At 46.1% G+C, this 24,906-nt stretch overlaps 10 protein-coding genes across 10 annotated transcripts; 4 read left to right on the top strand and 6 right to left on the bottom strand.

Moving 5' to 3' along the window:
* Positions 1–829: 829 nt before the first annotated feature.
* On the top strand, positions 830–10,193 carry I203_101632 (uncharacterized protein; the record flags this gene model as incomplete). The annotated part of the gene is made up of 9 exons (XM_019148954.1): positions 830–1,911; positions 1,996–3,184; positions 3,237–5,034; positions 5,113–6,016; positions 6,078–7,961; positions 8,023–9,595; positions 9,662–9,752; positions 9,813–9,914; positions 9,982–10,193. The coding sequence occupies 9 exons, from the start codon at positions 830–832 to the stop codon at positions 10,191–10,193; spliced, it is 8,835 nt and encodes a 2,944-aa protein (XP_019001973.1).
* A 690-nt stretch (positions 10,194–10,883) lies between these two features.
* On the bottom strand, positions 10,884–12,467 carry I203_101633 (uncharacterized protein; the record flags this gene model as incomplete). Its single annotated transcript, XM_019148955.1, has 5 exons — positions 10,884–11,050; positions 11,242–11,534; positions 11,595–12,120; positions 12,193–12,353; positions 12,415–12,467. The coding sequence occupies 5 exons, from the start codon at positions 12,465–12,467 to the stop codon at positions 10,884–10,886; spliced, it is 1,200 nt and encodes a 399-aa protein (XP_019001974.1).
* A 34-nt stretch (positions 12,468–12,501) lies between these two features.
* On the bottom strand, positions 12,502–12,863 carry I203_101634 (uncharacterized protein; the record flags this gene model as incomplete). The annotated part of the gene is made up of 2 exons (XM_065516923.1): positions 12,502–12,651; positions 12,714–12,863. 2 exons carry the CDS (start codon positions 12,861–12,863, stop codon positions 12,502–12,504), a joined length of 300 nt encoding a protein of 99 aa, XP_065373741.1.
* Positions 12,864–13,676: 813 nt separating this feature from the next.
* I203_101635 (uncharacterized protein) lies at positions 13,677–13,962 on the top strand (the record flags this gene model as incomplete). Its single annotated transcript, XM_065516924.1, has 2 exons — positions 13,677–13,826; positions 13,897–13,962. 2 exons carry the CDS (start codon positions 13,677–13,679, stop codon positions 13,960–13,962), a joined length of 216 nt encoding a protein of 71 aa, XP_065373742.1.
* A 312-nt stretch (positions 13,963–14,274) lies between these two features.
* I203_101636 (uncharacterized protein) lies at positions 14,275–15,148 on the top strand (the record flags this gene model as incomplete). Its single annotated transcript, XM_019148956.1, has 3 exons — positions 14,275–14,359; positions 14,430–14,955; positions 15,022–15,148. 3 exons carry the CDS (start codon positions 14,275–14,277, stop codon positions 15,146–15,148), a joined length of 738 nt encoding a protein of 245 aa, XP_019001975.1.
* A 562-nt stretch (positions 15,149–15,710) lies between these two features.
* Positions 15,711–17,681, bottom strand: I203_101637 (uncharacterized protein; the record flags this gene model as incomplete). The annotated part of the gene is made up of 5 exons (XM_019148957.2): positions 15,711–16,293; positions 16,388–16,925; positions 16,990–17,341; positions 17,420–17,479; positions 17,538–17,681. The coding sequence occupies 5 exons, from the start codon at positions 17,679–17,681 to the stop codon at positions 15,711–15,713; spliced, it is 1,677 nt and encodes a 558-aa protein (XP_019001976.2).
* A 1,551-nt stretch (positions 17,682–19,232) lies between these two features.
* On the top strand, positions 19,233–19,911 carry I203_101638 (uncharacterized protein; the record flags this gene model as incomplete). Its single annotated transcript, XM_019150456.1, has 3 exons — positions 19,233–19,287; positions 19,354–19,698; positions 19,763–19,911. 3 exons carry the CDS (start codon positions 19,233–19,235, stop codon positions 19,909–19,911), a joined length of 549 nt encoding a protein of 182 aa, XP_019000049.1.
* A 705-nt stretch (positions 19,912–20,616) lies between these two features.
* I203_101639 (uncharacterized protein) lies at positions 20,617–22,010 on the bottom strand (the record flags this gene model as incomplete). The annotated part of the gene is made up of 3 exons (XM_019150457.1): positions 20,617–21,022; positions 21,094–21,619; positions 21,683–22,010. 3 exons carry the CDS (start codon positions 22,008–22,010, stop codon positions 20,617–20,619), a joined length of 1,260 nt encoding a protein of 419 aa, XP_019000050.1.
* Positions 22,011–22,140: 130 nt separating this feature from the next.
* On the bottom strand, positions 22,141–22,365 carry I203_101640 (uncharacterized protein; the record flags this gene model as incomplete). Its single annotated transcript, XM_065516925.1, has 1 exon — positions 22,141–22,365. One exon carries the CDS (start codon positions 22,363–22,365, stop codon positions 22,141–22,143), a length of 225 nt encoding a protein of 74 aa, XP_065373743.1.
* A 1,973-nt stretch (positions 22,366–24,338) lies between these two features.
* Positions 24,339–24,776, bottom strand: I203_101641 (uncharacterized protein; the record flags this gene model as incomplete). The annotated part of the gene is made up of 2 exons (XM_019150458.1): positions 24,339–24,634; positions 24,749–24,776. The coding sequence occupies 2 exons, from the start codon at positions 24,774–24,776 to the stop codon at positions 24,339–24,341; spliced, it is 324 nt and encodes a 107-aa protein (XP_019000051.1).
* Positions 24,777–24,906: the final 130 nt, after the last annotated feature.

Below are 24,906 nucleotides of genomic sequence, written 5' to 3' on the forward strand. Positions count from 1 at the left end.
GATTCAGAGTGGAGGAAGAGGAACCAAGTGTCATAAAACCCTTGCTTATCCTCTCTCGAATTACACTCGTAGCTCATTCACACATATACCATTTATTCAATCAACTTTGTACCGACTACCTCAGACTCAATCAAAGGTTCAAGTATGGATGCCTGCTCGGAATAGAGATAGTATAAAGGGTCAAGTTGCCAAGGTGAGTTACATCCGAAAACCTTGATCAGTGTTCACACCCTGTCTCATTGAATCCTTCTTACTCTCTCACCCATTATCAATCCCTACTCATGGCTAACAATGCTCTCAAGTCAATGGTATATACAGTCCGTCACAAACATTCTGCATCCTCAATCCTCGTACTGTCTCGACCTCCTCAATCTCCAGTTCATATCATCCCTCGTTTCAGATCAAGATTCGCTTCACCATTGCCCAATTCACTTTAGAGTATCCATAACTTTGAATATACCTGTGCAGACGAGATACCCAATCACAACGGTATCGTTGGATGGCACACTGCATTCATTCAGCCGCATCCCGTCTGCAGTATCAACAAGGTCGGGAACAGTCGGATCAGAAATATAATCAACCAAAAGGCAGGTAGAAAGGGATTCAACAATAGCTTATACCCCTGAGGAGACAGAGTAAAGGAGATCCAGGTTGCCGATGAGTGTGGCCTAGCTGAATCACGTCGGACACAAGCAATAGATCATTAGGACTGTAGAGCATGAGAAGGGATTGAGAAATTGGTTATCCAAACAAGGTGAGCTTTGCTCTTTATATCATTCTAGCTGTATCAGTACTTGAGCTGACGCGAGTAGCAGATACCACTGTGAAGATGTCTGGTGGTGTCTTCTACTTCGAGGACGACGACAACCGCAATACCTCTCCGAATCACTCCCCATCTCCTCGTAACTCACCGACGCTATCAGCAGAGTCATCTAGCTCGGCGCCGAAGCCCAGTGGATCACCCTCAACAAGCTCATCGACCAATGTCCCACCTCAACTCCAGATACCTGCGCCCTCTGTCCTGTCACCCACGCCGACTCCACTACCGCAACATCGGAAACATCATGGAGGATTTGCAGCTACACCTTCATTCCCATCGCCGCTGGCCCAGGCGATAACAGTCCCATCGAATTCAGATACCTCTTCCAACTCGTCGCAGTCAGGCTCAGACGATGAAAGGGATGTTCGACCACGTAGACCTAGTCAGCAAGGATCTGCTGGAAGTGGTACGCCCAAAAGATCCATCGATCAGTTTCCACGGCCTCGTACCGCTAGTCCCGTCCTGCCAAGCAGTCGACCTGCTAGTCCGTCATCTTCATCCTCGGCACAAGCCAGCTCTTCTAGACCAGATAGCCCCACCACATCTACCCGTCCTCAAGCTGTCACACCTACTACCCTGCTCATGAAGAGCAAGCGTTCAGCTAGTGGATCAGCGTTGACTGGAAACCTCCCATTACCCACTCCCAAGCAATCACCTCCTATAACGCACAAAAAAGAATCACCCACCCACCCCGCCTCTCGACGATTTGAGCCGCTCAGTCGTCCCCTAGCTGACGATGCTAGATCAGTCTCTTCGAGGGAGAGGAGCGAAAGTAGTGGAAGTTCAGTGGGCTTAGGGGTGACATTGCCTAGTTCCAGTCCCTTGAACTTTGGTAGTCCGGATCTCGGACCCGAATCTTCACCCCGTCGCCGCTCGATTGCCATTCCCTCGTCCTCCGGTATAGAAGGATCAAAGGAGGGCAATGTGCTCGGTCTCGGATGGGGCGCCAACTGGGAAACGACTTCCACATCGAGTTCGTCATTTGGCAGTGGCAGTGGATCATTGAAGGACAAAGGGAAGTCAAAGGATATTTTGAGCACATCAAGTCCGAGGCGGGATAGGGAGAGAACCGCGCCTATCGGCTTGTCCAGGTGAGTTATTTGTTGTCCCTCAATCAAAGGGATATTAATATTTGACACCTCTCACTGAACGCTAACGTACAATTCCCCTGACAGCCCCTCAAGACAGCGTCGTCAATCGGAATTTCTCAATCCAATAGGTCTTGACGTGCGCAAGATGCCAATCCTGAGTACGGGCAGGCCATCAGGTGCGATGACAAGTCTATCGGGATCGGCATCAATGGTATCTCCTCTCAATCCCCTGCCCTCACCATGGACTTCCTCAACGGACAACTCAGCTGGATTCAGTCCACCTAACAGCGTCACAAGCGAAAGTTCAACCGCCCCCACCTCGACATCATCTGCTGGTGGAGCCATACGTCTGAATCGAGTTCCAACAAGTGTGAGACTTGCAGCGGAGTTGATCAAAAACACTGGTAGCGCCCCTACCCCTCCCCCATTTCAGACGGCTAGTCCACCCTCAGGTGCATCGACAGCCTCCGTTCCTACACCCAATCCATCTCCAGTGGCAAATTCACCACTTGTCAAGCCGACTAATCCTCCCATACCTTCTGCCAGAGAGCTTGCTGCTTTCACCTCCATGCCACCTCCAGCAATAAAATCAGCTTCTGCATCACTTGCCGAGCTCGGTAAAGGTCGACCCACTTCTTCCGTTCCTGCTACACCTGCTGGTCTGCGAAGTGTCTCACCTACGATCGAGAAGAACATTCCCAATACAGCACCTACATCCGCTGTCGGTCCATCGTCAAGAACAGTCTCAGGGCCTACCCTTGCTCCGCCTCCTATCTTCAAGACTCCACTTTTACCTACGCAGCCTCGTCCACGTCCGTCTTTGCCTGCTGATCCAGCTGGAGGAGTCACCGAAGGATTCGCATCTTCCGCTCGACATCATCGATACCGTACTTCCTTACATGAAGCTTCGTTGAAATCGGCCATGACTGCCATAAGCCCCGACTTCAACGATTCGCCGACTTCTCTTCCTTCCGCTCCTGAGACAGAAGAGCCTTCACCCACGACAGGTCCCAAGACATCCTCATATGGCTTAGGACTCAGTATGCCCCCCGAAACTGCCTTCCTTGTACCCGAAGGTACTACCGGAACCGTCACACCAGGAGCTCCTGTGGGAGTAGGGTCAAGCAGGACAAGGTCGACTACTGGTCAAGGTATTGCAATGGATTTAGCTGGCTTCCCTGGTCTGGGAGATGCAGCCAGTCATGCTAGTATGATCATGCAGAGTAGACAAGCGAAGCTGCAGAGATGGAGACCTACTAGTGCGGGAGGTCAGGTGAGTGTTCTTCTTAATACCTTGTGGCATGAGACTGACTCATGGAACACAGACCCACGGTGAGGCACTTTTACCACCCACCTTCAACCGTTCAACCAGTACAGGTGCGCCCGCAATGCTTGCTGCTCCACGAGCTTTCCGTCAAGCTCAGTGGGGCGATCTTGGTCCTTCCCCTTCTGCCGCTTCTTCCCCTGGAGAAGACCTTCCTCCTATTCCTGCTTCAATGCATGAGCTGACAAGAGCAGTCTCCATATCGGCTGAGTCACCCGGACCCGCGCTTTACGATCGATCAACTGGACCTGCGCCCATGCACTCTAACGCTGGACCATCTAGATTCTCCGCTGCTCCTGCCGGAATGGATATGAGCAATTTTATGGAAAGACAGTCTAGTGCGAGCACCGTCGGAGGAATCGAATGGGTTGATTGGATGGATTGTTACAAGAGATATAAAGAGGCAAAAATCCGTGCTGAAGCTGAAGTAGCCAAACGTGCAAGTTTCATTGCGGAAAGTCCTGTCTTGCCTGTGGTCAATGCTCCTATACCGGAGGAACCATACCGAATGTCACAAGATTTAGATATCACGCCGCAGCCTAATTACGATACCTCAAGCGCCATCGCTCTCACTCCCACTACTTCGCGTGACGATTTCGGTCCACCACCTTCTCAATCTGGTTCATTACGGAGAAGAAGTTTGTCGATCAGATCCACCTTGTCACTCGTCGATCCCAAGCTTTCTCCTATATCAAAAAGATCCAACCTGTTCGATCGTCCAAGGCAATCATCCGGAAGTTCCGTCAAAACAGATAGTTCGTCTTCTGGCGCAGGGCAGAAAAAGAAAAAGAATTTGGTTTCGAAAATGGAAGGATGGTGGAACGCAGTCAAGAGTAATTTTGTTCCAGATACAGAGAATCATCACTCTTTCCGACCTAGCACTTTAGGCCATCATGTTCAAAACCGAATCCCGTCTGAACCATCTTCTCGAAGACCAAGCGAAGTCCCCACTCTTCATCAACCCCAGCCAGTTTTCCTTGCACCAGAAGCTAGAAGAGATTCTTCGCTTTCGCTTCGACCAGTGGTATCACATGCTGAACTACGACCTCGCATGATCCATCACGACGCGCATGAAACGACTAGTATCGCCGGATCCACTTCGGCCGATATTGCGCATCTGTCTCGCCAATCATCCGAAGAAACCACGATGCCTCCATCGCTCCCCCACATGCCAATGCGTCATCCTTCCACCGTGCCTGAAGAGCCATCATTCCCTCCTAGTCGTGGTAGTGGTTCCCTCGAAGCTCGTCGACGTCAACCTAACCTTCGTTTGGACCTTGAGTCCAACGTACTCAGTCAACCTAGCTCACACAGCGATTCCAGCGCTTCACTCAGTCAACCCAGAATGGTTCCACTTGGCAAAAGTGCATTCGACAGACCAAGTCAAGCTACTTCTCGTTCATCTTCTTTCGGTCAATCGCTTGGTCCAGGTCTTACACCCGGTGTACCCAGGTGGGATCAGACGCCTTCTCCAGTATACGCCTTGGGTCAAGAGCGCCGAGGAAGCGACGAAAACCGACCAGTCGCACCTGGGGCTGATATAACTGTTGCGTCAGTCAGAAAGCACGTCAAGCATAGATTGAACGCCGCGAAGGAGATTTGTGATACGACGCTTAGGAAGACCATCGAAGCCATCACAGGTTTTGTGGAGAGACAAAGGGAAGAAGAGGATAGGACCGAAGAGATTCCGGTGGATTACTTCGACGCCTTGAACATGAATGACTCTCCTCTGATAGATACGGAGACGGAAAGTGATACGGGCGAACGAATGGAGAGCGAAGGCAATAGGTCTCGAGCAGGTCAGTTACACCCCCCTTTTTTGTCATGAAAGGATCAGATTCGCTCTTAAAGGATGTTGCTGATATTGTGAAAAATAGTATCATCATCCCGAGGACCAAGTAGACGACCTTCCATTTCCCATGCCGCTTTAAGTCCCACGAAGCGGTTGTCTATGTTACCTGCGAGTCCTAATCGGGTGACATCAAGAAGACGATCAAGTGCTATCCCGAGAAACTACCAGCCTGGTCGAGCCAGTCGTAACATGTCTCTGGCCCTTGATCGAACTCAATCCAATAGCAGTTCCAGATCGACTTCCCGCTCCAGGTCGCCCATGCCTCCTACTGCACGCATCATAGCTCAAAACCAGCTTGATGAAGCAGATGACGACCTATTGTTTTTGACTGCCTTACAAGAACTTATCGTCCTTGCCACTGAAGCTCTCGATTCCAGTGTCAACGCTTTGGTAACTCGTCCTTCGTTGTGTACGGAGATCATCCAGAAACTGCAAACTGTAGGATCCAAGTGGGATAGACACGAAGATTGGCCTGGCCGAGATTGGTACGTCGATATCTTGATGGCCGTCGCGAATCTTAGTAGGGTGTTGGATTGGTGGGAAGCCGAGAAAGGATTTTGGAATTTCGATGAGGATGATGAGAACGAGCCTTTACTCTTCGTTATGAAACCTTCGAGAGAAGAACCCAGGTTTGATCAAGAGTTCAGAGCTGCTTTGGGTGATTCAAGATATTCACCCGCTCTTGCCCCAACACAAATCCCCGATAGACCAGCTTCAGCTATTAGCATTGATGTACCTTCTCCAACGTCATCTGGACCATACACCGCCAAAGCTACTGCTGCACCGACAGCCGGTACACCAAAGGCGCAAGCTGTAGAAGATCTGAAATTCTTAGCTGAACATGCCAAGAGTGTGAATATAGTCATGGAGCTGAGTCTTCAGGGAGAACAGATAGAATATGTCAATGACGCTATTATGGAAGTCGTTGGGTGAGTAAGATCCTTAGTTTGGAAGGTCTCGCTGTTTCGCTACTGACTGCATACCATATAGACAAGAACCGGAAGATGTTCTTGGTAAACCTATCGCCGACCTTCTTGCTCCCGGTGACGCTTCTGTATTCTCTGAAGCAACTCAAACTTTGGTCGAGGACGACAACAACACCGTCCAGCTGCGATTCCGATTTGAAGTGCACGAGTATGAAGACACCGATAAGGGCACTCGACAGCCTGGTCCTGTATATATTGAACTCGAAGGTGTGGGAATGCTCATGCGAGAGAACAACGAACCTTCGCATACCATGTGGGTGCTGAAACCGGTACCTGCTACTCAAGTGGAAGCTATAACGGATGCTGCCTTCCCTCGGGATGGGATAATCTCGACTGAAGGTATATTATGTAGAATCTGTGAAAGACAGATCGTCACCTGGTTCTTCGAGAAACACAACGAAACTTGTGATGCTGTTCATCGACTTGAAGCTGAAATTGTAGAATGTAATGACTGTCTACACGATCTTCAACAAACTGTGGTCAAGCTGAATGCGGACATCGATACTGCCCAACCTAATCAACCTGCTCAATACCAAGGTGTCTTATTCTACACTCTACCCGATTCGATTATCACAAATGATGAAGGTGCTTCACCTCAGATGCCTCAAGGTGTAGAAATACGTAAAGTCGCTCATGAACATCTACAAGATGTGATCAGTATCCTCAATGTTGCTAGACATATCGAGACTCCGTCTGTACAGGAGGACGAAGCCGATCTACCATTTACTGTTCAGCGATACCTATCTCGCGAATCCGAAGAGAAACTACAGAGAATCACCAGATGGCAAAGACCCCATACTAGCGATCGAGCACTTAATCTCTTATTTACCCACGTGGAAGATCAACTCAGGAGGAAACAGAAGGCTATTGCTAGAATGCAGAGTACCATTAGGTATTCTGAGAAAACAAGACATGAATGGGAAGATAAGGTCAATCAGATGTTAGCTGAAAGAGATGATAGTAGCCAGTCAGAAAGTGGGTCTGATGGAGCTGGGGATGGGGTTCAATCACCTACCGAAGCTCAGATATCACCCACTGCTACTGGAAATGCCAACGCAGATAACCCTGAGACATCACCACCTGGACCAAGGAAAATTGCTCCTCAAGCTAGATTACCTATCACCCAAGGTCATCCCCACCGACAACCTAGTGGATATGGTGATCACTCTGGTGCTATAACTATTACAGCTCCTACACCGGCAGTTCATACCTCAGCTCAAACACCCGCCCATAGTCACACTCCGGCTCCACCAGCATTCAACCGAGCAGCTTCTACACCAGCTTCAGTACCTGCCCCATCACCCATCTACATACCCTCTCAATCCCAACCTCCACAAGCTTCTAGTAAACCCAATTCCAAGACCAACTCACCTCTCTTAGTACCTCACGACAAACACGGTCATCATAGACGAGTATCCACATCGAAAAATTTCCGCACAGGTGATGGCGGACCGTTGTCACCTCGAATACCTTCTGCAGCATTACAATCCCGTGCTGCCCAGCCATCTATCAAGGATTTTGAAATTATCAAACCCATCTCTCGAGGTGCTTTTGGTTCGGTCTATCTAGCCAAGAAAGTCGCCACCGGGGATTACTTCGCTATCAAGGCTTTGAAGAAATCAGATATGATTGCTAAAAATCAAATCACCAATGTAAAAGCGGAACGAACCATTTTAATGAACCAAGCTAGCTCGCCATATGTCGTCAGACTATTCTTCTCTTTCCAGTCCAAAGAATACCTGTATTTGGTGATGGAGTACTTGAATGGTGGAGATTGTGCGACACTCGTCAAGACGTTGGGAGGATTGAGTGAAGATTGGGCTAGAAACTATACCGCTGAGGTGGTACTGGGTTTGGAATATCTGCATGCGAGAAATATCGTTCATCGGTGAGTCCAAAGTTACCTTTCAGCTAGCTTGGAGTAAGCTGTTTGCTGATCAGAGTTGTAGTGATATCAAACCTGACAACCTGCTCATCGATTCTCGTGGACATCTCAAATTGACAGATTTCGGTTTATCTAGGATTGGTTTATTGAATCGTCAAGTTGGTGGACCGAGACCTGCTTATCTCCGAGGTACCTCTTTAAGAGGCTCCTCAAGACAACGACCCTCATATTCTCGAACTGTATCAAACTCGTCGTCCAATGATTCACCCATGATATCGCCTGAACTGCTCAACGCTCAACCGATGTCTCACCTTAGTCAGTCGTACTTCGCCCAGCAAATTCAAGAATCAGCTTCAGCCGACGAATCTAGTGGTTCTGAATCTGCTGGTGTCATACCGAAACATATCCGACAGATGTCCGTCGCGAACAAAGTAGGCGATACGTCCTCAGGCAGTGGTCGAGAACCTGCCCGTTTCGTGGGTACTCCAGATTACCTTGCCCCTGAGAGTATCTTGGGTATAGGTCAAGATGATGCTGCTGTCGATTGGTGGGCTTTAGGTGTGGTACTTTATGAGTTCCTATATGGTATACCACCTTTCCATGCGGAGACACCAGAAAAGGTATTTGACAATGTGGTATCTCGAAGAATCGATTGGCACGAAGACGAAGTTGAGATATCACCGGAAGCCAGGGACTTGATGGATCGGTTAATGTGTACCGACGTCCAGAAGAGATTGGGTGCGAGAGGAGCAGAGGAAGTGAAGAAACATCCTTTCTTTAACGGTATAGATTGGAATACTATCGCGACTGCCGAAGCAAGTTTCGTTCCCGAGGTGACTGACCCTGAATCTACCGATTACTTCGACTCGAGAGGCGCTGCACATGGTTTCCACGACGATGACAATGCTGTAGTACCTCAAGTCCTGAAACAAGCTCCTGGCCTTAAACCTGGACCACCACTTCTATCACCGAAGGCAGCTGAAGACATGAGTGCGGTCATTGATGATATTGCAGAACAGGACGATTTCGGTACTTTTACCTACAAAAATTTACCTTCTCTGAAACAGGCAAATGATGATGTGATTCGAAAGATGAGATCGGACTCGATGGCTCCTATTGGTCAATCTCTGGAAGGTCCTGCATCGGTCAATACTAGAAGACCTAGAAGTTTATCAATCAAATTACAGAACAGATCTAAACGAAAGACTTCCGAAGTCAATCTACCTCCTTCACCTACTACGTCAACTTCCTCCGCCGCTTCCACCCCATCGAGAACCAGTAACATGCCACAAACTCCAGGTATGATGCGTGCTCCTCAACATGTTAGGAGACCATCGGAACTCAACGCGCTGGACCGAGTGAAACTTTCGGATGATATACATAATGATCTTGCTCGACGGAACTCCACTCCGATCAGGGTCAGAGCAGGTTCAGGATCAAGTGCGGGAAGTGCTAGTGCCGAACTGTGGAGACAGAGAAGACAGGTATCACTCAATGCTGAATCTATTGGATCAGCTGGACCAGGAGGTATCATACCGCTTGATAGCCCCGAGGGAATGGTTCATTCTTTAGGAAGTAAGGTGATGGATAGAGGCCTGGACGTGTTGATTGCGGAAGATAATCCCATTTCCCAAAAGGTGAGTCAGAGATCATCGTACCAGGCCTGTATAACACGCATGCTGATTCTTTTTTCTCCCGGTCAGATCCTCGAAACGCTACTTACGAGGATGGGATGCAGGTGCATCTGCGTGGACGATGGTCCAGGTGCTTTGGCGGCTACCATGGGCAGTATTCGTGAGTCATACTCTGCCAACATAGGACAGTAACAATGATTAACTCAGCTCGTCTGTACAGGATTCGATGTAATCATCTGTGATATACATATGCCTGTGGTGAATGGTGAACAGGTGGCTCGTATGATTAGATCTACGAATAATCATAATCAAAATACTCCCAGTACGTATCCCCCTTACTCCTTCTAGATTATCATCTGCCATCACGCTGATATCTCACAATTCATCAGTCATCGCCGCTACTTCGTATGAGCAACATCAGGTGGTCACCGAGGAAGGAACTCTTTTCTCCGCGGTACTCAACAAACCTGTATCCAAAGCAGACTTAATCAAGTGTCTGGGTAAATTAGGATTTATCCTTAGTTCAGGTGGTGGCACTGCCAACACGAATACAAATACGAGCTCGGAACCCAGTTCTCATTCCAACTCCTTACCTATCTGACCTTCATTGTAACCTCTTTTAACCCTGATTCCCCATACTATACGACAAAAACAAACAAAAATATCCATACATTATCATTAGATACGGTTCATCGGTTCTACCTTCTCGTGTGTATATATAGTTGCTTGGATTCTTTCTGTTCTGTTTGTTTGTGTTCATGATACGACATGATATAAGCTTTTTTTTGTAAACTATTCCTCATTTTCTTGCCTCTCTTGGTCATTTGTGATTAGTGTTAGTACGAACGGTCTATTGGTCAATATGGTTATTTGTACTATTGTAGTCTAGTATAGTACGTGATAACGTTGTTGTTTCTTCTTATATGCATGCATCGTTCATAGCAATCACTCTCATCGTTCAGTAAATTAACGAACTACATAAAGCTCAGTCCAGTCTAAAGTCTAGAAGTTTGACTTCATGTACATGCATTCAGCATTTATGGGTATTTAGAGACTGATCCGCACAGCTACTATAAACACCATTGAGATATTCCTGCTACTCCACTCAACCTGATTTCAGGCGATATACAGGGAAATCTGTCGCAGACCATGTATAAACGGTGAATGAATCATATGTTGAAGGCTCTGATGCAATGATTCTATCAGCGTACAACATATCATCTGAGGGCAAAAGTGTGATATGAAGCCCACCTCGTACTCAATGACAGCGCGGTCAGGAGTTATGTTCAGATTAGTCATTGGTATTACAGCCTTCCTTTGACGTATCTGCCTGCTGCACTATATGGTCAAAGACCATGTTGGCAATTTCATCACATCCAGCTCTCATCGCTACCTCTTCTTTACCACCGTCGTCTAATCTAGTATCGTCTGCTCGTTGATCAACCTTGGCCCTCTCTTCTTCCGGCTCAGATATCAGCCGGTTGTCTTTTTCAATCCTACCATGCTCTGCATGTTCTTGATTTTTATCTCATCCTTCTCTCGATGCCATTGAAAAGCTTCTTCGTTGGCCTTTTCGATAGTCCAATCAAGTATCCTCATCAGCTCTTACAAACCCTTATTATCTTTATATCTTTCCATCATATACACACGCCAATCGACGTCGTCTAGTGGAGGGTGAAAGTCAGATGGGAGATCCGGCTCGAACGGTTCTCTGAAGCCTATCTTCTTGTAAAAGTCATACCAGCGCCCTATGAAACTCAATCTTTGATATAATCTTCCTTTTTCCACACAATCCCCCAGATCAGGCCTTCCATACTTGCGGTAACATCCAATGAGAAAATTCTCTTCCTCTGTCATACTATTTTCACCTGAGAAAAGGTTGATGCTTTCGTAAAGCAGAGGGGGAGCAGCAAACGCTTCGGCTTTGGTTGTGGTATACGCCCTATGAATGATAATTAGAACTCGCTGATGTATGACCAGCTCGTAAGTGGACCAGACCCACCATTGCCAGTCCAACACTCCACAGGCCTTCCCATGGTCGTCCCATAATAGTTGATCACCTTTTTCATCATCATGTTTGATATATACCTCGGTGATAGGTCTGGCGAGGATTTTGGAGTGCTCGACTAGCTCGCGCATCTCTAAATGCCACAAATAGGAGTCGATAGGCCCAGATTCCCCAACTGCTCCCATCAAGATATAGTCGAGCGTGGTATCTATATGAGATAGGTAACGTTCTTTCTGAGTTGAAAATGGACCAAGAAGATAAGGTGGTTCAGGTTTTTGGAACGTTCCTCTAGTGATGATGGGTCCAACTTCCTCACCGCTTTTGTTCATTTGCAGACATCTGATCTGATTGAGGGGCAGTACAAAATGCGACATCTTGATTTGATGTAAAGCGTATGCTTCGATGTATTTTTTGATATCCTCCTCTGGTAAGCGCATAGGATAGAAAGGGGTCTTCTGGATCGGCCAAGGTCGACCTTGCAGGAAAGTGTAGAAGAAGTAGTCGAATGGGAAAGGTGATACTGCCACGTAGAGATTGAGCGATGTCTTCCGACACACAGGGAGAGTCGAGTATCAATAATGAATGTACTCACTTGTTGGCATACCATCTTTGCTATCATCCAGATATCCAGGCAGCCAAGCTTCCGGCACAGAGATCCCACCTGCTCTCAATCTTTGCAAAGTGGCAACTTCGCTCTTGATATCAGCTTCTCGTACCTCATGAGGAATTCGATGACCTCGATCCTGTCGTACTCTGATCAATCATTTGACATCATCATCCCATTTTAGAGTGAAGTGAACGTTAAATCCTGCACCTCGACATTGCTGGAAGAACTGTTCGGAGTCTTCTGGCAGAATGAGGTGGCATGTATGTTCAGGTCGGAGTCGTTGGGCAACATTGATCAAATCCTTCTTGTGTGTTGCAACATCCGACAGTACCCTACCGAGCTGCAGGGTACATATTTGGTCAGATGAATGGCGTAATCAGCCCGGTGATTTCTGCGACTTACGTATCGTCTTTGAGCGTTGTCCTGAGCATTCCAGCGTTGTTCCTGATAAGTACAGAACGTCATATAAGCAGATAACCACAGCAGCTCATTGCAGAGAGACGCACGGTAGTGCGAGGAGTTCTGCAGGCATGTGCGGGGGCTACATCATGCTCTGGACATAGAGCTTGATAGCACAAATCACATATGGCCGTTTGGGCACAGAACTTGGATTGACAGCGGGAAGAATCGCAAGGCCACTCGAATAGTTCAGGCATCGCGAAATGGAAGGGTATGACTTTATACCACTTGATGTTGTGAAAAGAAGGAACGAACGCACAGTGAGAAGATTCTCAGTTCTTAAACTCTAGTTGTTGATGAATCGGCAACAATACATAACATGCCTAAACAATGCTTTTCGACACAATAAGCTGTGTGGAACAGGGATCAGGTACCGTTTGATACCCTCCGCACAGTGGCACCTGCAGTTACATACAGGATGTATCCATACACAAGCAATCGTATCTTGCTACAGCATACAATCATTAAACCTGAGTCTCAAAAAGGTGGAGAGATTCCTTGCAGGACATCTTCTTGACCATTCATGGTTGTGTTTAACATAATTTCCAGATATATCACGATTTAAGCAGGCGAAGACTTAGCTGAATGTGGGGGAGCTGATCATGTTTTTCCATAACAGTCAATGAGGATCTCTTCCTCTTTGGACATATAGCTTTTCCCGGCAAAGTAGCTGATGCACTCGTAGATGGTTTAAGAAGAGGAGAAGTCTTCGGCTTTGGTAGCTATAGGGTACAGTTGGCCCACTGTCGACCTGGAGGGAATTCAATCACTCGGCCATTGGCGATGTTTCGCCACAAAGGCACGCCACACAAACAGACCATCTCCCAGCATCGATTAACAAACGTCCAAAGCGCATCAATCATCATCACATATCTCTGCATTGCAACCAGTACCGTCATCACGAAACATTCAAAGTCGTTCATATCTCTAAGACTCTTCGTATGTCTCTATGACAGCTCCCGGGCTTTGATCACGCTTTTAGCTAATGCAACTCAGCTAGATTATCAAACATGCCAGAGCTGATCGAATGGCCTTGCGACTTTCCTCAGTGCGGTACATTGGTTCTCAGCGAAGATGCTATATGTGAACTCTGTCATGAAGTCCGCTGTGTTACCCATAACACCAAGGAGGATCACCATTGCAGAACACTAGGCACGAAGGTATGTCACTGCTTCTGATTAAAGCAAATTGTAAGGAACTATTTGCTGGTCCTGACATCATGGTGATCAGGAACTACGTCGAGAGAAGAAAGTCGATGCTAAGCGACAATACGTGCGTACCGAAGAATCACAATAATATGGAATAAGGTAGTACGGACAGGAAGCTGATGATCAGTTTCTATAAGCTGACCTACCTCATCTCTCAACTTCGCTTATATTCCCACCACCTCGTCCAGCAAGCTAGGTCACTTCGTCCCGGTCTTTCGTGCAATCTAAAGATACACGAAGCTGTAGATGATCTGTTGCAATCTGGACTCTTGGCAGGCTTCAATGTCCATTTCAAGCTGGAGTTTGAGACGGTATCAAGTGGCTTCTTCGAGTACGACAGGATCGCCGACATCGACCTCCAAAGATCATCACAAAATATAGTATAGATAGTGAAGTAGCTATGCTGAACACCTTGAAGAAAAGTGGCATACTTGTTCCCGAAGGGTTCATTCCGGTACGGACCTGTTCAGATGATCAGGGCCAAGGTGAGTATCCTCTTCACTACATTCAATCGATCATGCGGGGTCACTGATACGGGAGGTGAAAATCCTGTAGATATTCCTTTCGATTACTTCTTCTACAAGTTCCTCTCAGGTTCAACCTGGCGTATACCCAAGCATCCTCTCAAATCATTAAGCCTTCCAGAAGACAAATTCCTACAGCTTATTGAGGGCTATGGTCAGATACAGATCAAGCTTTCCGAACTTCAACTTCCTGTCGACCAGATCGGCTGTCTTCGGTCTGGCTCACAGCCTGGGAACATTGAGGTTGGACCTATTATAGCTCGAGGTTGTTTTCAGACTCCTCAGCCACCGTATCTCCTTGGACGGTTCTCCAGCATGAAAGATCGATATCTCGCTCATATTAAAGCAGCCCTGGACTACATCCTGTTAGGAGCGATATGTCAGTCCGATCCCATAGACGCATATCTTTGGCACCTCGAATTAGAAGAATTGGTCAATCACAGTGCTGTTTTAGCACAACCACTTCAGGAAGTATTTGTCAACCATGATGATGAAAAAGGTGACCACCTGATGTGGAATGAGGAAGGAAAAATACTAGGAGTGCTGGATTGGGAATGGTAAGTGACATACAAATCACAATCGCATCTTCCTAGCAGATCTTAAGTGTTGATGTTCTCTATCAGGGCATACGTGACAAGCAAAGGAGAAGCGTTCTCCTCCGCTTACATATTCTACGAGTCTTGGAAATACATTAGAGGCGATAACACTGTCACCAAAGAGGAGAATATGTTGATTGATTACTATGAATGACATGGAAGATCAGATTTAGCAAATTGTGTTAGGAATGGTAGACTGTATTAGCGGTTGAGTCGAATTGGGCGATATGATAAGGTGTATACCAAGAAGGGATTCCGGGAGCCTTTTGAATCAGATTCTCAGAAGGACTTTGACCCACCAGGGAAGGACGTAGATTGGAGGGTGTACATGATAAAGAGGTACAAGCATCGTAGTGGCTTGATGGAGATGATGAAGAAATACGGATTTTCACTGAAGAAGGCGGAGATAGAAGCAGCGGAGTGGCATTTGAAGCAGCAGACTAAGATCGAAGAGGACCTAGGACAACGAGGAAATGCAGAGAACAAATGACACGTAAAGCATCTAACACAGATATACATGTAGATACATGATCTTTTAGCTTTCGTATGCGGTCTTTCACCATTCTTTCCAGTAAGCTATCTCTGGTATTCTGATTCACCCTCGTATCTGTCAAGATCGAGACCTCGTTAAGGTCTTCTTCGCATGTTAAATGATAGAGGCGACGAGATCTCGAATGTATCAGAAAATGATGATATAGATGGGCATATGCATACATCTACAAAACCGAATGAGATACTGACTTCTCCAAGGTAATACCATCTTGCCAATTGGTGGCTTCAAGGCTTTGCTCTTCTGTAGCTTGTGATTCTGCCTTGGGATCTGGCTTTGCCTTCCTAGACTTTCTGTTCTTGGCTTTCTCGAGCTCCCTCATATCTGCCCTTTTCTTCCCTTGCTCTGCATTCCAAGTTTCCGCTTCTTTCTCAGCCCGCTCCAAGGGCCATTTACATCTCTTCATCATGCCAATTAACCCTTTATCATTCTTGCATCTCTTCATCATGTACACCCTCCAATCGACATCAGCTCTGGGAGGATCAAACACTCCTAGAATATCCTTCCCAAACACTTCCCTGAATCCCGATTTCGGCAAAGTTTGCTCATAATGCCCAATCTGATCAAGTCGAGCATATAATCTACCATTTCGCACGCAATCCGCTAAGTCCGGTCGATCGTATCGTTTGTAGACCTCTATGAGGAGCTCTTCATCTGAAGTAAGCTCGTTACTTCCTAGACGATAGTTTTGGTCTCGGTAGAATAACCAGGGACTTGCGAAAGCTTCTGCTTTGGTAGTGACATATGCCCTGAGAGGGTATGAGACTTATGGCATCAGCTCTGCTGCGTAAGCTGCATTCGAACCAGGAGTACATTTAGTAGGTGCGGCACCCTCAAACTCACCATTCCCAGTCAATGATACCGGTAACCTTCTCCTCTTCATCCACCAAGAAATGATCTCCCTTCTCATCATCATGCTTGATATATACCTCTTTCGGCTCCTCCTCAAGCACGTTACAAGCATTAACGAGTTCTCTCAACTCCAGGTGCCAAAGGTATCTGTCCAGTGTTCGAAGTGTTTTAGGTGCATAGTGTCGATCGTAGTTGAGAGTAGCATCAATATTTGCAAGATAGCGTTCTTTGTTGGTAGAGAATGGACCAAAGAAATAGGGTGATTGTGTCTTCATGAATGTCCCTCGGCAAACGATTGGTCCTACCTTGACTGGACGATCTCCATTGTCAACATGCTCGTAACAGAGACATCCGATCCTGGTGAAAGGAAGAGGATGATCAGAAAGCTGAATTTGGATTTTGGCGTATTCATCGATGAAGTGTAATAGTCTATCACCTTGAAGGTCGATGCTTCCATACCAATCTGCACGAGGCACTTTGAAAGGTGTTCCTTCAAGAAATTCGCAGAAGAAATAGTCGAAAGGTAATTCTGGATGTCCCACCAACGTCAGATATCGTTCTTCCGCAGAGGAAATCCCGGAATAGGTACTCACTCTGTTTTTCTCCCTCCGAGGTTTCCAGAGACAGTGGTAGGTACCCTTTTGCCACGGGAAGACCCCCTTCCTTCAAAACACCTAAAGTCGCAACTTCACTTTCTATGACCGTGCGAGCTATTTCTGCAGGTGGTCGATGACCTTTATCTTGACGTACTCGAAGAAGCCATTTCACTCCGTCATTGAAGGTGATAAGAAAGTGGAGGTTGAAGATTCCAATCTTACTAGATTCCGCGAAAGCATCAAGATCTTGAGGGATGGTGAGCTGACAGGAATGACCAGGACGAAGGGTTTCAGCTTCATGGACGAGGAAGTTTTGATGTTTGGCTATTTGAGTTATGACGCCACCGTACTGGACGAGAAGAGCATAAAAATTACTTCCTGAACAGCATTATATCGAGAGACGTTTTACATCGGAAATGATACATACATATGCTTTACGAGCTTGAGCTTTGATCGCCCGCTTCTCGTCTAGATTGTGAGCACCATACTGCATGCAAGTATCAGCGTACGTCAACAACCCTCCGATGTGTTTCTGATCTACTTACAGGCCATTGTCTGCATAAGTGAAAGCCCACCTTGTCATGCTTCTTACAGTACACCTTCCAGCACCATTCACACTCGGCCAATCTGTCGATGACCGCTTCTCCGCAATTTGCGACCGCGCACGATTTTTCATAAAGCTCCGGCATGTGCGGCTTCACTTCATGTGGAATACCTTGGCAGAGTGCGACGTATTGACGGACAGTATCGAAATAATCCCAAGGGCAAGTCACAATGATACGAATAAAGAAATCCAGAGGGAAAGCGGTTTCTAGGTTTGATTCTTTGCAACGAGCAAAAGGTTATTTTGATGGTGATGCGAGAAACAGGTCAATCGACCTAAGTCACCTGAAGCGAACAATGCAATAGGTGTGGCACTCTTAGATCATTCTTGTGTGTTGAGAAGGAAAGGGTCCATTCGCTCAATGTGGCGTTTCAAAAAGATCGTCAACAACCTTTATCTAGTGTGCAACACACAAAATTTGATGCGATCGATAATGCAAGCTACGCATGTCTTATAAATGAGAGCATGAGGTCTCCCTTCTGATGGGATGTTTTCCCGTCTCTGCAAGTGCCTTAGCGCTTTGACAACAGATCGAGGGTCCGATGAAGCGGAGGCAGCAAATCGTTTTTTCTTTTTCTTTGTCTCTTGGCCGGTCATAAGAACCTTCTCAGTTGAAGAACCCCGACAGAAACGCCCAAGAACAAAGTTTTGATTCCTTTGAGCTTCTATTGATCATGTTTTCTGCTCCCCACTCGGTGAAGCTATGAAAGATAGCACATCATTCCTTTACTGTACATGCTTAGTAGCCTCTTTGAACACGGCCAAAGGTCGTGGGCAGTGGACGAGGTTCCTCAATGAGTATCGGGAGGTACTTAATCTATCATATAGAAGAGCAGGATGTCAGACTTTCTCCATCGTGTCTCAAATCAGACTCCACTTGACAAAAGAGAACCCCTCTCAACCTGCATCCACTGGGCGAATCTTTCCAATTCACAATGTGAGTGATCAAGACATCATTTAGACATTGATGTCATGTCGGATACCTCCACGACAAGGTTATTGGTATAGGGATTTACGTAATGGATAACGACCTCGGTTTTAGGACAACGATATCGGTCGATATCGTTGGTAGAATATGGAGATAGTAGGATATAGGAGAAGGATAGGTTTTATTGTAGATATCACTCAACTTCGTTCATTCAACTTCTACTATGGACATTGGACTTTCACGATAGTTAGATATATATATCCTCTCTAATTTCGTATTCATGATGATTCCCCTCATGAATTCTCAATTGTTGTCTTGTCTTACTATTGATTGATATCACGATATCACTTTGCACTTCAGTATCTCCTCAAGGCTACAACGTCTATTGTCCCCTTGGAAGTCTACCTGTCTAGCTGAGTACTTCGTTTCTTTAGCTAGGATATCGTATAAGTCTCAACGATACCCGGGTCAGTTGAACGATTTCGTTGCTCGTACCAACGAAGTCGTTCACCTTTTATATACTTCGGTTAGATTAGTATATCATCCGTCGTCCTCTTATCATCTGCTCGCCTCTTTAGGCCGTCTCCTATATGATTAAGGCCGTCTACTGAGGTCTTAGTTAGATCATCGTGACAATTGAAAAGAAGTACCGAGCATGCTTTCGGTTGACATTTGACCGTCTCTTATTTTAGGGCTAAAGTCTGTCCTATGTGTAATCCTGACGACAACGTCGAATTTGACTCTGACAACTTATGCAGTCAACGTGAGTAATAGACACTTTGATACACACTATGCACATGGGATAGCTCATGTCTGGTGACATGTTAAGACTACGCTGAGTGGGAAGCAATTACCGATTCATCCTCCGGGTCGGGCTCTTCCGAATCCGAATCCAGCGATGACGAACCTCCGGCAGAGAAGCCTCAACCTCAAGTGAACAGCGGCCAAACCACTACTGAAGGTAGCAACCCCGACGGCACAGTTCAACAAGCAACTGCCCAAGAGGAGGAGGGTGGCGAGGATCATGCTGCTGGGTCTGGCTCTAGCTCTGAGGGTGAAGAAGAGAACAACGAAGCTGAAGAGGCGGAAGAGGAGGAGCAAGAAGTAGGAGGGTGTATGAAATGCGCTGATCCAGTAGACTTCTCACATGCTTATGGAGACTTATGTGCAGAACGTGAGTACGGTACTGCGGAATTGCAAAATTTTGCATAGCAAGCTAATAAGTGGTCTGACGATAGATCAAGCGGAGGAGGATGAAAGAAATAATTCCAACTACAACCATGCTGGACCAAGCGGATCTGACGATCACGATAGTGGATATGGTGGTTCAGGCTCCGAAAGCAGCGACGAATGGGATTCCGATGACGGACCAGGACAAGCTTACTGAAATGAAAGTAAGAATATAGTCGAAGCACAGAAACCGTGTTGAAGCTTCTGATGTTTTGCTAAGTGACTTGCAGGATGCCAGGTAGAGACTTTTCTGGCAATGATACTGGAGATTGGGCTGGAGAACGTGTACATAGAGCTATATTGTGAACGATACATGCAAATTGTCTATACTGTACCACACAGATTTGTTACAGTATACTAGCAGGTGAAAGTGCCACTTTGCGGATGGTACTACTGTACATATATAATTTTATGTACGTGACCCCTTTCCTCCCTCCACCGATTGTCAAGAGGCATTAAGCATGTTGAGCGATATTCATCTGTCACCTGCATTCACTTAGAAGCCGATTATCTCCCTATGTATCTCGACCCCTGATAGATCCTATCGTTTCTGTTCGCCAATATGTATGCTTGACAATTGAAGGAAAATTCGTATTAGTTATTTTGTAAACGTCCACCGTGCACTGGAGGAAGCACATATTGAAGTGACCGAGAATGTAGGATATTTGCACTGTACTGTATGTACTGCTGATGACCCGTGCTATAACTAGCTACCGAGAGCAGATGGAGAGCATCGGAGTGTGTCAGTCGACACGGAGTCTCTTTGATAATGCATAATTCTTCATATCTTAAATGGTAATGCTACAAATCACTCTGCCCTAATCATCCATCATCTTTTCGACATGTTCAGTCTCTATCTCGCTTAATGCATTCGTTCTGCCTCTTCTTCTGCTCTTTCCAAAGTCCATCCAAACCTGTTCATAACATCTTTCAAACCCTCATCCTTCTGATACCTCTTCATAGAAAACACTCTCCAATCTACGTCATGCTCAGGGGGAGTGAGATCCGAAGGAACATCATCACCAAATACTTCTCTAAATCCCGACTTCTTGTAAGCTGAATCGTAATACCCTATTCTATCCAAACGAAGGTACAGTCTTCCATCGCGCACACAGTCTGCAAGGTCCGAATATCCCATTGTCTCGTATTGCTGTACGAGCAGTTCTTCAGGATGAGTAAGGGAGTTGGAACCTTCTCGAACATAAGTCAAAGTACGATTGAACAGCCATGGTGTGGAGAAAGCATCGGATTCGATAGTAACATACGCCCTGGAGACATCAAGTCAGAATGACGCATATAGCCGAGACGATGGGAACATATTACATCAAGCAGTACTCACCATTCCCAATCTATAACTCCTATTACTTTCCCTTCAGAATTGACCATCATCTCATCTCCTTTCTTGTCGTCGTGCTTGATGAACAACTGCTCCGGAACTTCACACAAGACCTTCGAGTGTGAGACTAACTCTCTCAATTCTAAATGCCACAGATAGGCATCAACAGGGTTTTGACCTTGAAGTGCATTCAACGATATATACCGAAGAGCTGAATCAATCTTAGCCAGATACATATCCTTGAGAGTGTCAAAAGGTCCCATAAAGTAAGGTGGTGTAGGATTCATGAAGCTTCCTCTAGATACGATTGGTCCTACAAGCATACCGTCGTGTTCTGCAGGGTATATACAGCCAATCTTCTTGAATGGTAATCTGAGATTCCGAAGTTGGATTTCGGTTTTAGCATATTCTTCTATGAAGTGCTGAAGCTGATCGTCGGGTAGTGTGATCTCACCCAAGTGACCGCTTCGAGGTATATCCATAGGTGTACCTTCCATGAAGCTAAGAAAGAAGTAATCCAGCGTTGTCTCTATAGAATTGTGAAAGCCGTATCAGTAGGATCCCCGGAGTTTGGGGACGGATGTGAACGTACCATTTCTTTCTCCTTTCAAACGCATGTATCCAGGTAAATAAGCTTCGGGTACAGGTATACCGTAATCTCGAAGAACTTGCAGAGTAGCAACTTCACTTTGAATCACGGGTTCAGTGATTTGGGAGGGTAGACGATGTCCCTGATTTTGTCTAACTCTGATCAACCATTTGATACCATCATCGAACTCCATCAGGAAGTGAACGTTGTAGGCGGCATACCACTTGGACTTCTGAAGAGCTTCGTAGTCCTCGGGTAGATGCAGGGTGCAATTGGAGGAAGGACGAAGCTGTTTGAAATCTCCGAGTATGATATCTTTGTATGTGTGCATTTCGAGTAGGATGGTGGTAAGCTAAGCAAGGAGTCAGAAGGTCATATAACCGGGTGTACCGTTAATGATAATGGTGATATTGTACTCACATATTGACGTTCTGTATCCGCTTGTATCTGTCTGAGCGCAGTCATTCGCGATTCTGGGGTTTCCTGCATCCAATGGTCAGTTCCCATCCGTATACGAGAGAATTAGCCAGATTCACCTTCGTCCTGGCTTTTTGGCAAGGGTGATGATCTGGTGTATTATGCTCGGAGCAGCAGACGACATGACATAAAGAGCATATAGCATCCCATCGCAGAATTCTAGCTTGACATCCAGTAGCTTCACAAGGGTATTCGATGAGTTCTGGCATGATGTTGAATGAGTGAGTTCCTGCTAAAGAGTGAAGAAAAGGATACAAGGAGTGGCGAGGGAACTTGAAGATTTGACGATCGGATGGCAATCATCTCTTTTCTGTTTTCATTTGTGTGAGTGATCAGTTGGTGCAATTTGATGGACGCGGACCATGCATCACGCTAAGAATCGGACACGGATCTTCAACACTCAAGCCATCAATCCAAAGGAAGGTGGCACTTTTGGTCGTGTTGGGTCTGTGTTGCATCGGATCCCAACATACGGTACTGTATACATATCGACACAGATCAACGAGACAGTGCATTATGTGTTCTGGAACACTATGTACCATGCGGGTGGTACCTCAATTGCTATGGTGTCGTTGTCTATTGCCCATAGACATTGGAACGGGTATGAAGAATCCATCAAGTATGGAGTGGTACAGTAAGCACAGCAGACGGAACAAACACCTCGATGGCAAACGCTTGTAAGTCACGTCATTGTGTCGATATTACAGTATCGACTGTGAATATCCATCCAATGTTTTGATGCATGGTTCGGGAAAAAAATGCATTCTTTCAGATGCTTCCTCCGCCCGTTGTATGCCAGTTCCACTTCATTGTCTTCTCATGCCTCAACTTCGAGACGTGTTCAATTGGGTCATGTTGTTAGAAACTGGAGACAGGCAAAATACAATGAGGTGAGTATAAGGGTGAGGTAACTTCGGAACTCTGAGTTTCCTATCTCACAGTTCTTCACAAGAACAACTTTTCAAATAGCTTTGTACTCTCAAGTTCCCTATACTGTCAAATGTGAGTCAACACGTTTACCTGTCAATTCCTTCCTTCCAGGCTGAGACAGTGTACAGGTCTTGCCCTAGCTGTCTGAACATTGCTGGATCACGAAAAGGTGGCGAGTATTGTTACCTTCGTACGTTCTTCATCTGTGTAGAGAAGGATTTCTAGATGATAGGCTATTTCCCAGATGGCGGTACAGGTAATCCAGTCGATCCAGTTTATCAAACCTCGACCTCTACCAGCAACACTACTAGTTCCACCGCCAATAGTGGAATCAATACCAATACCAACAACTCTAATGATACCAACAAGGATAACAACAGATCTTCCGGGGCTACTTTTGGTCAGAAGTGAAGTTGAACCTCATAACAGGGCTGTGAGCCAAGAAGGAGTGGAAAGTGGTCGAAGGGATGGTACTACGGCAAGGCAATGAATGGCGATGAACGCATACATAACACATTGAAAGTATTTTATATGTGATATCATAAAGTTCAAGATACTGATCAATGGAGGATTCAGGCGATGGTATTTCTGAGCAAACGAAGGTATCCCTCATCTTCACCATATCTAGTGAGGCACCAATCCTTGTATTCTCCATCATTAGCGAAAAAGATCTTATCTCCAGTAACGATCTCCCTCAGAGCTTTGAGATGACTGAGCTCCGGATGATGTCCCAGTAGGATGTTGAGTCTTTGATAGAATTTACCTTCTTGGACACATTTAGCCAGATCCGAGTGACCAAGATTGACATACTGGAATGTGTAAGTGGAGGAATGGAATGGCAGGATAGAGTGTTGTCACCTTCCCAGAAGGAAGATGGGAGGATCATGGCGAGGATCATGGCGAGCGGTGGAGAGAATGCTTCGGCTTTGGAAGTAACGTATGCCCTAAATTATCACCTTGGTCTGTCGTCTGTAGGTTTAGCAGCTCAAGAGGTGGCGGTGCTGGTTGTCATTGTTTCGTGCATTTTTGATCGTAACTGAGACTCTAAAATGCAAAGTGGAGGTGGCCTATACGCCTAAGACAAGAAGATTCTCGTGTGTGCAACACATTTCGACCAGTGTAGGTGATTTCCGAAAGTGGGATGCTTCCGAGCCAGTGGAGTAGTATACCATGGACATCTTCGATTCATCGGAAAACACACAACTCTACTGTATCACACTAACCAGAAGTTATTTTAGCATATATATACCAATCATTGATTCACCACCTCCCAAGCTCTATAATCTTTCTCGTACTGTACCTGCGCACTAGTCAAAGCGGCTGTCGCACTAGATACCTCCCATTGAGCAGCTTCGAGCTTGGTGGCAAAATTGTTAATTCTAGCTTGAGCAGATTCCATGATGTGGGGAGGAGCCATTTCAGCTTGAAATTCGTAATATTCGGCATAGGCTTCTTCAACTTTGGTTTGCATTTCGTCTTGGTGAATCTGAGCGGCACGAAGACGGGTGTTTTGCGACTCCCAGGTGGAGAATGATATTCGCACTTTACCTGATAGTTACAAGAAGTGGCGAAATCAGTCATTTTCTCCTCGATTGCACTATCGCAACGATTCATGTTGGGAGATGAACAAGATCTGAATTGTTAATCGAAAAAATGACTTACATTCTAGGCTGGTATGAATATCTGACATCTGACCTTCAGCCTTTTCCCTTGAGCAAGAACGACACCAGCCCATTTTGAGAATCACTATTGTACGACAAGAGGAGAGGTGTAGTTGTTCAGAGCGAAGACACTGGATTTGTTCGAACGATTTCATATAT

This window comes from Kwoniella mangroviensis, assembly GCF_000507465.2.
Source record: "Kwoniella mangroviensis CBS 8507 chromosome 1 map unlocalized Ctg01, whole genome shotgun sequence".
NCBI lineage: Eukaryota > Fungi > Basidiomycota > Tremellomycetes > Tremellales > Cryptococcaceae > Kwoniella > Kwoniella mangrovensis.